Source organism: Carassius carassius, chromosome 2, assembly GCF_963082965.1.
Source record: "Carassius carassius chromosome 2, fCarCar2.1, whole genome shotgun sequence".
Lineage (NCBI taxonomy): Eukaryota > Metazoa > Chordata > Actinopteri > Cypriniformes > Cyprinidae > Carassius > Carassius carassius.
Genome location: NC_081756.1, coordinates 3696085 through 3709804, shown reverse-complemented (window position 1 = coordinate 3709804; position 13720 = coordinate 3696085). Strand labels below are relative to the sequence as shown.

Genomic DNA, 13720 nt, shown 5'->3' with positions numbered 1-13720 from the left:
CCTACTCCTGCTGCAGCTGCTCCTGCTCCTACTCCTGCTGCTCCAACTCCTGCTGCTGCTGCTGCTGCTCCTGCTCCTACTCCTGCTGCTGCTCCTACTCCTGCTGCTGCTGCTCCTGCTGCTGCTGCTCCTGCTCCTGCTCCTACTCCTGCTGCTGCTCCTGCTCCTACTCCTGCTGCTGCTGCTCCTACTCCTGCTGCTGCTGCTCCTACTCCTGCTCCTGCTGCTGCTCCTACTCCTGCTCCTGCTGCTGCTCCTACTCCTACTCCTGCTGCTGCTCCTACTCCTGCTGCTGCTCCTGCTCCTACTCCTGCTGCTGCTGCTCCTGCTCCTACTCCTGCTGCTGCTCCTACTCCTGCTCCTGCTGCTGCTCCTACTACTGCTCCTGCTGCTGTTCCTACTCCTGCTGCTGCTCCTACTCCTACTCCTGCTGCTGCTGCTGCTCCTGCTCCTACTCCTGCTGCTGCTCCTACTCCTACTCCTGCTGCTGCTGCTCCTGCTGCTGCTCCTACTCCTACTCCTGCTGCTGCTGATCCTGCTCCTACTCCTGCTGCTGCTCCTACTCCTACTCCTACTCCTGCTGCTGCTCCTGTTCCTACCCCTGCTGCTGCTCCTGCTCCTACTCCTGCTGCTGCTCCTACTCCTGCTGCTGCTCCTGTTCCTACCCCTGCTGCTGCTCCTGCTCCTACCCCTGCTGCTGCTCCTGCTCCTACTCCTGCTGCTGCTCCTACTCCTACTCCTGCTCCTGCTGCTCCTGCTCCTACCCCTGCTGCTGCTCCTGCTCCTGCTCCTGCTCCTACTCCTCCTGCTGCTCCTGCTCCTGCTAATACTCCTGCAACTGCTAGTGCCGTATTTACTGCTTCAATTCCCGGCTTCAATGCTTTATTGTAGTTTGCTCCTTTCAGTAAAGCAACAACAGAGGCCACTGCAACACCGATGCCCAGAAAAGCACCAACCAGTGTCCCTGTTGTCACTCCTGCAAGCTGAATGAGGGTTTTTTATAAACATTCTTCTTTGCTCTTTCATGTCTCTCTTCTGAAGATAAATTGTTTTCATTTTCATTTTTCATCTCCTTGTGAATTTCTTGCTCTGCAATTAACATCAGCTCATTGGTGTAGCAGCCGTTTTCTTGCACCATTTCATTTATGTTATCCAGCAGATTTTTCACTTGGAAATTATTACTCTTGTATCCACAACTACAGGGGCAATGGAGACATTGATTCCAGTAATGGTTGTCGATAACGTGACAGCGACCTCCACATTTATCAACAAGCTCCTGCAGTTTTGGACTTTTCTGAACAAATTCTTCGATGATTTGACCTTTTAGCTGTTCGCCATGAGTGAATAAAACAACTGCATGTTTAAAGGTTTCTTCTCCACAATACTCACTTATTTTTTTTACAATCTCAATTTCTTGTATAGTGAACCTGTCAACTTTTAGAACAATGACAAAGGAATCAATACCTGGAGCACATTCAATAATGGCTCTAATTATCTCAGTTTTAATGGCCTCATCATCATCATAGTTTGTGTCAAAGAGTCCAGGGGTGTCAATAACTGCAATCCTTTTTCCATCCACTGTCCCATTCTCTCTTACATATTTATATGTTGTGGAATTAGGTGAAGAATCAGGTCTGAAAACATTTTTTTGGAGGATTGTATTTCCAGAGCTGCTCTTGCCATCTCCTGTTTTCCCAAGAAGCACAATCTTTTTTTCTTGTAAAGACACAACATCTATTTGAAAGATAGAAAAAAAAAGTTATATCAAATTTTATATATATATATAATTCAGATATAGCTGCAGTTTAGTGTTAATTTAAATAAAGGTTTGTTTTAAGTACTCTGCTGATATCTAGCATTACAGCCATTGTTCCTCATCACTTACTTCCCATTCTCGTTTTCTGATGTTGATTTTAGTCTCTGTAATATGAATAATATGGAGGTTATTTATGACTCTGTGTGCTCTGAATCTCTCATACGCTGTCAGCTCTGTTGACATGTACAAGTCTTCCCTGGAAGGTCTTCATTACAATAATGCATTGAGCAATAATAATTCATATATTTGTTTCAAAAATCATATAAAATTACATTATCATGTAATTAAAAGGTTTAAAATGTAAAAAAAAAAAAAGAAAAGAAATCAACATTAAATACACAGAGACACTCACATATAAATCATTTAATGCACACCTAGCCATGTATTAAATTAAAAAAGTGCAAATACGGTTATGCACAAATATAGAAGCAATACAGTTTTGTTAGATCTGATTAAATATAAAAGTACTCACATTGCTTCTTTTTTTTGTCTGCCACAAAACTCAAGGGATAAATGGTAGAGGGTAGTTTATGTGAATGCAACACTTAAGTTCTAATGCCCTAATTTTCACTTTCTTTTAACTTATATTAGATGCTTCAGGGAGGAGCTAATGTTATCCATATAACTAGTTGTTGCTGTTTTTATGGTATTTAAACCTGACTCTTTTTTTTTTTTACTGGAACTCACTGAAAATATTTGAAGAAAACAAGAGCAAATTAAAAAGAAGAAGAAGAAAATATGAAAGGATCACAATGAAAGATAAGCTGCATTCATGTAATATAAATAAAACAAAATTCCAGGCAGACAGTTTTACACACTAAACACACTGAATGATAGCGTAACATGCTGTACAGGGGCAAAAACTACATGTAAATAAACAAAAAATACAGATAGAGAGAGAAAATACTGGGACATATTTGTCTCCTTAATGTATTCCAGAAATGGGCTCCATTGAAGACAAGTTCTGGCTTCTGTTTCTCTGTGAATGTGAACTTTTCCAAGGTTAAGACAATGACAAAATCTTAAACCCAATGGACATCTATTGGTATAGATTTGACATTTAATGCATTTATTAGTGCATATGTTAAATAAAGCATCTCTTTATAAGCCACTGGCATGACTGGATTCCGTTTCTCATATGAGAATACATAAATCATAATTGCAAAGTACTATTTCATTCTTTAGGTATAAAGCATTTTAAAATAAATAAATAAATATTATGACATTTAATGTCACAAAGATAAAATACTTTAAAATGAGCTCAAGTTTGTTCTGATGAGTGGGTGTGTAAACGTTTGGTAGGCAGATGACACACACCAGAGCATTTGAAAACAGGCTCCTGTCAGTCAACGAGTGCCATCAATTGAATATGCGGAAATTATGCCTTTGGAAACACTTTGGAATGTAAAGAGGAAATAGGAGAAAGAAGATCACTTAACATTGAGTCATACTACAGAAATGCAGTATCGTTTCTAGGTATTTTTAAGCATTGATTTACTAGCGACATTTTTGTTTCCTGTAAACATTTTTTTTTCAAAATCCACTATTACTTTCAGTATGGCAGGTCATGCAAAATAAAATAAAAAACTCCACATTAAACACTTTCAAGATTAAATAAATCATTACCTGATATAATCTCTGCCATTTTTGTTGTTGGCGGTGACGTCGAAGGAATAAAAACTGGTTAAGAATATAGGCCTATTTTTATATTTAATGTTGCATTTCCCCTTTCAGTTCATGTATGGCTTTAACATTATGTAAATAGGCTATCATTAATATATTACCATATATTTTGCAAATACTGTAAAGGCCTGATAATTATGCCAATAAAGGTTTGACTTTATGATTGTATTTATGGCCGTGTGAGACGATAAATGAGCGTGTTGTGTTTTCATTTACAATTGATACACAATAACAGAGACCGTTTATAAGAGACATGTCACTTCCTCAATCCTCAATACAACTATATAAGGAAAACCCTTAACGGCAAATATGGCGGTTGTGTGCACATGTCCCGCCCCTCCCGCTGGACAGCCAATCATCTGCTTTTAACAGTCAAGCCGGGAAACATTTAAGCCTATCGTCTGGTTCCACTGACGTACGCGCACAGTTGAGGAACCCTTGCACATGCGTAGTAAAGGTATAACCTGTGGGGAAAAAGGCATTTTAAACCTTATTTTGGGGCAAAGTCATCAATTTCAAGAATAGTTTCTTCCCCCAGGCAATCTACCTCATGAACAGTTAAATGTTTCCCACTTAAACTTATGCTTATGCAAAAATGTGCAATATCCTTATATTTATTTGTTACCCCTCCATCCTAGAACATTCCTGCATCTCACTCAATCCTATTCCATTATCATTTATAGCACAATTGTTTATACACTTATTTATTTGCCAATTTGTAATTCTCCCGTAATTTTTTTTTTTTTTTTTTTTTTTCTGTGTGTTGTTGTGTGTCTGTTTACTGGAAGCTTATGTCACTAAAACAAATTCCTAAAACAAATTCCTTGTATGCGCAAGCATACTTGGCAATAAAGCTCTTTCTGATTCTGATTCTGATTCTGATTCTTTCAGCGATTTTTATCGTATTTCACTGCTGTTTCTATACATGCTGTTTTTATGTCCCAGTGACCAGTGAAAGTGCAGTTCTGACTCTCTGCCCATTCATTTAGATAGGAGCTGGTCTTGTTATTCTGAAATAGCTGCCCGGAGACGTTGCCAAGATGGCGGCCGAGTGGCACGACTTGCCTAAAAGGACTTTGACAATAATTAATTCCTCACCGAAACACTATAGTAGCCTACTATAATATTCATAGGTGGTGCTCCGTCAGAAACTAAGTTATAAATTGAGGATTGGCTGTAACAAATGTTTAATTATATTATTTGTCCTTAAGGCTCTTCATATCTGGGTTGATCCTCAATCTAAAGCTTCATGGAGAGTAATTGAAGCTGACAAGGTTAAACCACATAGACTCCAAGATATATTATTTGCTGGCACAGGAAATAAAAAGGATAAATATAAATTTGGCCCGGTTTAGGCCAGTTCAATGAGGATCTGGAAAAAGGTGGAACGCCTGATGGGAGGATCTTTCAAATTTTGTAACAACATACCCTTATGGCACAACTTTATTAATTTTTTATTTGGAAATCGGCCATTTGTCCAGCCCTCTTGGTCTACATTGGGCATAAACAAGGATAACCCTGGGCATCCCCCATTTCCTCTCATCCTATGTGGGAAAGGATCGCACCATCCTCTGGTCGGCCATCTGTTCCTATAATATATAGTAAACTTAATGGTCACACTGCAAATCCTCTTTCTATTAGACATACATGGAATCGTGAATTAACAGTTTTTGATTTATCGGTCGACTAAGAGAGTGATCTAATCTTAATTTATAAAAACTTGCTTCAACGTATTATCCATTTCAAAGTCATCCATAGAGCATACATAACTTCTTACAAGAGGTTCAAAATGAAACTGCAATTAACCTATAACTGCTATATATTTAAAGCTGTATCATCAGGTCCACGTTTTGGGAATGTCCAATTGTCGTCAACCTATGGCGGCTTTTTCCTACAAATTGATTACACATCTTATCCAGTTTTATGTCTTTTCAATGATTATTCTTTCTCCTGTATACGTTCATTAAAGAAGAGAATGCTGTTTGCTGGCTTTACAGCTGCAAAGAAGACAATAATACAAAACTGGTTTACTCCGCCCATGTGTGCACAAACATTTTGGATTCACAGCTCCCTTAAAATAGTGACTTGTGAATAAACAACACACATGAACACGGTTAAACCTAGTAAAATCGATGCATGGCAATGTTTTTTCTACCAAAATTCTGGATTATATAAAGGAATGACTATAAAAATATTTTTTTTCTTTCTCTCTACTTCCAGATTGTAAAAATATTGATACATTTGTTGCTCCCCCTTCCCTGTTTTGTTTGTTTGAATGAATGCTGTTTTGATAAATAAAAAAAAAAAAAAAAAATTGATCACCAAAAAAAAAAGAAAAAATAAGAAATGGAGCTGTAAGTTCACACACTGACATCTTCAACAAACAGCCTAATAAAGATATCATGAATGCTCATCATGTTCAAATATACGGTTTGGTTAGAAACACATACATGTACACATTTTCATATTTTGTTTTTACATTAGCCTCTGCACGAACAAATAATGACTTAAACATAACATTCTCACTTAACAATGAACTATAATAGATTAAATAATTATATTGCTCCAGATTCTCAAAACGGACACAACCTAGATGCAAATAAAAATAGTATAAAACATTGACAGCTTCTAAAAAAAAATATAAGGCTATGTATTTTAAGTGTTAAATTACGATTGGCTAGAAATGCATTGGCTACTTTTTCCTCCTCCTGTCCTCCATTATATCGTGATAACTGTAGGATGGATAAAAATGTTTTATTTTATGTAGGCCTACTTTCTGTACCATACATAATAAACTTCATTTGAATGCTGTCTACCTTGCGCTCAATACAGTCCGGTAGCCGAGGCCTATGGTCGATATAATAAAATGTAATAATTTCTATGATTAATATACTTCTAAATTTAAAATATTTATGAATTCATCTCTGATAACCCCAGGTTGCTGTTGTCACGCAGGTTTGTTTACGCATTAAATGTGTGGCCACGAGAAATGGGTGCTGTTTCCTCAACACAGGATTTCAAGGCCACGTAATTTAGGTTTTTAATTATTTTTCATGTAAAAAGCTTTGCACTGTTAACTTTGCTTTGAAACCGGAAGATTTAACTTTGACTAAAATGTAGTATAACAACATTTAACAAGTTTTTTTTTTTTTTTTTTATAGATTCAACCTGAACGATGCAACTGGACTGACAACATTGAGGAGAAAAAATATGTTTGAGAAATGCATTTTTGGCAGATCAAAGTAAGCAGGGTTTCTGTTCACCAAAATAGAGAGTGAATTCCAGCTGAAGTGATAAGACAGAAGTAGCGAAACATTTATTATTTGACAACTGTTTTATAGAAATGTTAAATGACCAACAGAGTTCAGCAATGTAAACTATACTTTTTTTCCCTCAAAAAATGGTTGTTTTGAAGTGAAAACTTGCTGTGTCACTGTGTGAGAGTTACATGGTATCATGTCACACAAAAACCATAGCAGCTCAATATAAAACTGATTTTCTGTTTGTAACATGTTAGAATGAATTTACATATATGTAATTGTTTGATAAAAATGATTACTAGGGACAGTTTGGTAGTCTCCCCCTACCCCAATTCTACACCCTGGTCTGCACTACAAAAATAAAGGTGGCTTGACTTTATTAACTGTAATGCGAGGCTGGTCACTAGATGAATTGATGATTCAGCTGGATCGAGCAATAACTTGCCTCAGTTTTCAGTTTGTATTCTAATAAACTGCTAGTTTGTCTTTTGTTTTCTCAAGTTCATTAACAATGTTTTGTAACTGATCAATTAAGTTCCTCATTTTAACAATGAATTTCCCAGCCTTTGTGTTCATCTCACTTTCATCTATTTCTGCATCTATGTATGTATCTGCTAGTTTGTCCATGTCATCGAGTGTCCTGGTGTTTTCAGATGACATCATGTTAAACACAAAGCTGAACCCACCATAAACTTCTGAAATTAAAGCCATAGTTTCAGACACCTGCTTGGTCAGTTCAGTAACGTCTTCTATCCATGTGGCATCTTGCTCTCCCAATATTGTCTCAGTGCGCTCAAGAATGTCTTTCATCTTTTCAGCCATAGGGCTGATTTTATCCCGAAATCCCTTCAGTTCAGATTCAATGCCTTTTCTTAACCCTGTCATCTGGCGCTTTTTCTTCGAGCTGCAGTTTACACTTATACTTCGAGCACTTATGAATATACATATAGCGAAAAGAAGAAAAACCACAACAGCAACAAAAAAAGCCCCTCCAGTAAATGGAGCTAAAGCTAATCCTGCAGCTATAGCAGCAGATCCAGCTATGCCCCCCCATCCTGCTAATCTAGAGCCTTCAGAGGCAAATCTGCAATCATTTTCAAACTTATTGATGATATGACACAGTCTCTCTGTGCACTGCTGAAGCTGAGGGTGATCTTTATCGTAGAGCTCAATAAATTCATCTTTGAGACGAGTAACTCCGGCTCTAGAGAAAAGAAATATTAAGAGCTTATAATTAGCCAATATATTTTACAATTTTGAATACAAACACTTTTTTATTAACGGTAACCATATTTGCTGATTAGCAGATGTTACTTATGATACTTTATTCGAAATATACTGCCTGTCCAAAAAAAGTCACACACTCTTGGACGGCCTTTAGCTTCGTGTAACATTGTGCTTTCATTATGGCATTGTTTCGACAACATTATGCAATGTCACAACATTTACCTCCATCAAGAACATTCATGGGTCGAGATCTTGTTTCGAGATTTGGAAAGTCGAAGCACTCTGTAAAGATCAGGACTCTGTGGTGGACCAGTTCATAAATGAAAATGATTCCTCATGCTTACTGAACCACTATTTCACTATTTGGGTCCAATAAATCTTGACATTGTCTGGCATATGTACATCTTCCAGTGTGGTTGTTTAAGAAATGAAGATGTACACACCGCATCAGTAAGGGTTGAAAGAATTGGTGCCAAACATACAACACACCAGAAACATTGATTACTGCATGCAAAAAAAAATATTAAATCCTAACATTTAAAGTGTTTGCTTACTGAAACTTACTGACTTTTTTTGGCAGGCAGTGTATTAAGTTCAAGAGATATTTTATTAATATTGCACCATGATATAATAATGTATGTTTTTTTTTTAAGCACCAGTCTTCTGAATCAATGTGTAGCAATGTTTTCTCACATTATTTCGGGAGGTTCATCCATGCTTTTGCGCCGGTGGTGATGTATGGATGCTGCCGTTGCTGCTGCAATAAAAAAAAAATAATAATAATAAAAAATTTGATAAATTATACATTTTTATAGGATTATCTCATAACTATATAACTATAAAGAAAACACAGAATTAATATAAAGGTTCTTTTTTCAGATAATATTACATGCACTTTTTACACTATTAACACTATAAATAATCCTCCTTAATAATAATAAAAATGGAAATACGACTTCTTGTGTAGTTTGCACATTGCCAAAACTGAATGTGTGTTTTGGACGGAACAAGGACGTAAGTCACATGATAGAAACATTGGTATCATTGCTGAAATGATCTCTCAGTGTAATTTCTGCACACACACACACACACATATATATATATATATACACACACACGTTATTATGTGATAATTTAGTGTAATGCATTCTTTTTGACTCTTGATAATCTTATTTTACAAAACATAAAAGTTATTTCTTAATGGAACTTTTTTAAGTGAAATATTTTCTCAGATGTATCTACATCTGTTGGGCTTTTTCATCTTGTCTTTTCAGATTTGTTGCATTTTGTTTTATTATTATTATCATTATTTTACCTGCTACACGATTGTCAAATCGGTTGCAATTTTTCCCAGTGAAATCCATCACATGATGTAAAGCCCCCTTATTTTTCTGTTCTTCTCCAGTTTTCCTCAGATCCTTCAGGTACTTCATCCATTCATCCTTTCCCTCCTCCTTCAGTCTGTCAATCAAGAAATCCAGATGTTGAAGAGTGAAAGCGCTGTCTGCTTTCAGTGCGATTTCAGACAGACTCACAACGATGATATAAGCTTCATGCAGCAGGTTGGACTTGTCATTTTTAATCTTCTCCAGATCACTGACCAGTTTCTCTTCTACTTCTGTTTTATTCTCAGATTCTTTCTTATTTCTTTCATGTTCGTTTGAAATATTTTCATATATTTTTTTATCAAAGATGGTTTTCGGCTTTTCACCAGTGCGTTCATACTCCAGTTTAAGCTCGTGAAATGTCATTGTGATGGTCTTTGTCTTCACCACATATTTTTTATTCTCCCTGACGTGTTCACTGTAATGACACTTTCCTGTACACACAGTGCAGTGGTTTTTTTTCATGACTTCACAGCTTGAAGGTTCTTCCCAGCATTTCTTATGACAGTTCTCCTCACAGACATTGCAGCAGGTTTGGTTTCTGCTCCACCACCACTCATCATCTGTGGAGACTTTCTCTTTGACAGATGTTCTGACTGTAAACTGAAAGTTTTCACATTTCTGAATCTTGTCTCTGTGCTCTTTAATGGCATCCTGAATCCCAGTCAGTTCTTTCGTTTTCAGCTCCTCCTCACAGATTCGCTTCTTCAGATTCGAGACACAGGCCTCAAGTCGTCTTCGCTCTTTCAGAACATCTAATGTCATCTGAAGACTTTTTCTGTTCTTCTCTTCCAGGAGTGTCAAAATCTCCCTCATGCTTTCGTCTCCCATCTCCCAGGTGGAATTCAAAACACTCTCACACTGTTTGTCTCTTTTCTCTTTCTGCTGGTTGTTGAATAAGAAATGAACGGCTTGTTTTTTCCCATCTCTTCTGCAGGGAATCTGGGCTTTCTTAATGGCACTGAGAGCATCTCTTGGATGCCGTCCATCTGAATGTGTGAACAGAATCACTATGTTGTTCTCTATATCTCTACCAAACAGAGACAGAACTGAGTGAAATATGTAAAGCTCTTTTCCAGAGAGTCGATTCTGAGTCGCCTTCATCACAAAACACACTGCATCAATATAATGAATCCCATCCTCATCTGAGAATAATCTGCTCAGATACTCAGAGATCTCTCTGTCTTTCTCGTATCCGTCAGTGTTTGCGTATCCTGGAGTGTCAATGATGGTCAGAGATGTTGGGTTTTCTTCGACAAACACCTCATGAACAGTGATCTCAGCTGTCTGGGTTAATGACTCTTCTATGTCTTCTTCTTCTTCTTCTTCTTCTGTGATTTGGTAAAACTCTTCATCCTCAAACTTCACTCCGAGGAAGTAGTTGATCATGGTGTTGATGAGGGTGGTTTTCCCAGCTCCGGTTTCTCCCACCAGCAGGATGACTTTGTTCTGCTTGTTTCGGTCTCTTTTTCCATATGTCCATCGTCTCACCTTTTTCTGATTGCCATCAATATATTTTCTGTCTGTGTTCAGTCGGTAAAGTGCTGGAGGACCTGGATTCATGAGGATGGCATCGTGATGTGATCTACAAGAGACAGAATGGATTCAGCATCATGTTATGATCTCAATCAGTTATAATCTAGTCTATAGGGACAGATGATTTGCAGTGACCGGTTCGTGGTTGTTTATGACTGTTAATGTTGTTTCAGTCCTGAACAAAGGCAAAACTATAATGAATTCATATTTTAAATCAACATATAATTTTTGTTCATTTCCAAACACTGAGTCGTCTTCTCTCTCTCTGTTTTTTTTTTTGTCTGCAGCTTGAGAAGGTTGATATTTTTCTTGTAGTTTTCTCCTGCCATCATTTATTAACAACTCATAGGCAATATGGTAAATAATTTCATTTTAGTTAAACAACTAATTATTTTGATTCTCTGAATCAAATGAGTAAATTAGTAACAACAATCTCTTACGCCAGTCTGGGAGGAACATCCTTGCTGTTTCGTCGGCGGGGCTGAATAGTTGATGACATTGCTTCTGTGAATAAGAAAACAACACATTCACCGATATATCAGGTTATCACATAATACAATTATCAGTAAAATATTAAATTATGAGGTTTTTGATCAATTATATGTTTGCTAGATCTCCAGTTTGTTTTTATTTCCGAGTGCATCCAGCAATTTATTTATTCTCATTACAGAATTAGCTATTTACTACCAAGATGATAACCAATGCAATTAATATAAATTATAATTAATCAGTTTTCATCGATTTTAAAATGGATATATAATAAGGAATCATTACTTAATTAATAATATAATAATTAATCAGTATTTATCGATAAAAATTGAGGTAAAACATTTTATTCTAAACATAAGTGTACACATACATTTTATCTCATGTATACAGCACACAGAGAACCTTCACAACTCATCAGTTATCTGCTAAACATATAATCATTTATTACATTTATTCAGTTTCATTACACCATCAATACATAACATTTGTTTATGTCCGTCATTTTAGCTTTCAGAAGCGTGCTCTCGCGCGCCCCCTTCATGATGTGTAGGCTACTGAGCGCGAGCTCCAAGGCAGACTTCTACCCGACAGTCAAAGCGGCATTACGTCACGAAAGTGTGTTAATAGTTTACTGGGTCTGGTTTCGGTTTCGTTTAGAAGACATCGCCTCACGGTTCCCTCTAGATTTTCCAGTGGGCTGCACAATGATGAATACTTCGCTGTGTATTCTTGTTAAACTCTGCCTATTTCTCTTGATAAAGAAATAACACATCTTCATTAGAAAATAACACAAATATTCACTTCTTTTTTTTTTCGAAACTCCCTTGTAATGCCTTTTTTCAGATATATTTTCAAGGCCTTTTATTAGAAAAAATAATAATAAAAAAAATAATAATAAAATAAATAAATAAATGAATACAAATGGTGATTGTTATTATTAAATTCAGATTTTTATGCATGAACAGCTGTTTATCAGGCAGCGTGACTTGTTACAACAGCTACAATGTAGTGTATTCCCCCAGTAGCCTATACCATTGGGAAAACCCTGCCATGTGTACAGTACAATTCAATAGAAAACGCAGAAGACTGAAACAAAAACCGTCCATGTGTAGATATATGTATCATTTAAAATGGAGACCACGCCCCTTGTTTGTGCGTCACTACTTGCACTCGCGACACTACTCTAATAACAGCTTAATGCAAACCGTACATTAGCCTACATATAGAGCACACACACAAGCACGTGAACACACATGCACATTCTCACTATTAACACTAGACCAACCTTTCTGCAGTCCTGATCGAAGCTCTCGTGTTCTGCATCCTAATGATGAACACAGCAGCTCAGCTTCCACATGTCCAGCTCAAAACACAGGAACTTGTGCTTTACACTGAGATGATAGAAACTAAACAAGACCTAACATGCAATAAATGTATCGAGTTTAGTTTTAAATCATATGTGTGATACACATAAAAGGTAAAGCAGGCGTAAATTGTTTAAAGCTAGGTAAACATTCAACAGCTAACTTTTGCTCCTCCCTTCTTTCTTTCTCTTCTCTTCCTCATACACACTTCCGCCGCAAAACAGGTTGATCAAGCTTACATTAACACAAGAACGAACTAAACATAACTAAACATGAAGATGAGCTTTCAGAATGTGTAAAGGCCTTTATAAAATTAACTTAGTTATAAAATTAACTGTATATAAAATGTTATTTAAAAACAATAGGGCATGATTGAATATGTTTTACAGAAATAAATGTCTGCAAATACAGACATGTTTAAGTAATAGGAGGATGAGAAAATCATGTCATTATAAAATGTTTCATTATTTCACTGTTGACATCTGCAGTGATGTTTAAAGGCAGATCAATCTACAGCATGTTTCAGTTAATTATTTCACATTTGTTTTGGCTTATTTATCATTTCCACCACCAGATGGCCTCAATGTACACGAGGAGTGACTCATAAAGATTATTTTATCAGATTTTCCTGTGGTCTGAGGTGTGTTAAGAGTGACTGAATTTGCTCGGAAGAGGCACCCCATTCACAAATCGCAAATATTCAACATTTTGACTATTTATGATCAGAAAACACTGACTATCTACAAAAAAAAAGTAATAATAATAACAATAGGGATGATACAGATTAATCAGACCAGGGTAAGCTTACCTACATTTTGTGTCTGGAGGTTTATGGCACACATTGATGTCAACACTCTGTAGTACTAGAATCACAGAATGACAAACAGGTACTAATAAACTACTCAAATGATTTTTAAAGCCTCACACACACCCACACAAATAAACTCTATTATCCTTGAC

General features: G+C 36.7%; 2 protein-coding genes across 3 annotated transcripts in view; both read right to left on the bottom strand.

Moving 5' to 3' along the window:
* LOC132100117 (uncharacterized) overlaps nucleotides 1-13720 on the bottom strand; it is a 65965-nt gene that overhangs the window by 26241 nt on the left and 26004 nt on the right. The gene's annotated exons all lie outside the window — the stretch shown is intronic.
* Nucleotides 7031-12941, bottom strand: LOC132099604 (uncharacterized). 2 transcript variants are annotated; one of them, XM_059505763.1, is made up of 5 exons: nucleotides 12682-12941; nucleotides 11348-11411; nucleotides 9302-10956; nucleotides 8680-8743; nucleotides 7031-7963 (listed from the first exon to the last, which is right to left on the bottom strand). In XM_059505763.1, the coding sequence occupies exons 2-5, from the start codon at nucleotides 11404-11406 to the stop codon at nucleotides 7225-7227; spliced, it is 2517 nt and encodes an 838-aa protein (XP_059361746.1). In that variant the 5' UTR covers nucleotides 11407-11411; nucleotides 12682-12941; the 3' UTR covers nucleotides 7031-7224. The 2 variants fall into 2 exon arrangements, with proteins under 2 accessions (XP_059361746.1, XP_059361747.1); XM_059505764.1 differs by having other exon boundaries at nucleotides 8680-8740.

What these genes read in the sequence shown, in the direction of transcription:
- LOC132099604 (XM_059505763.1), bottom strand. Translation starts at nt 11,406, where the DNA reads ATGTCATCAACTATTCAGCCCCGCCGACGAAACAGCAAGGATGTTCCT. An exon ending in ATTTGACAATCGTGTAGCAG is followed by an intron (nt 8,744 to 9,301) that starts GTAAAATAATGA and finishes TTTTTATTGCAG; the next exon opens with CAGCAACGGCAGCATCCATA. An exon ending in GATGAACCTCCCGAAATAAT is followed by an intron (nt 7,964 to 8,679) that starts GTGAGAAAACAT and finishes TCTTTTCTCTAG; the next exon opens with AGCCGGAGTTACTCGTCTCA.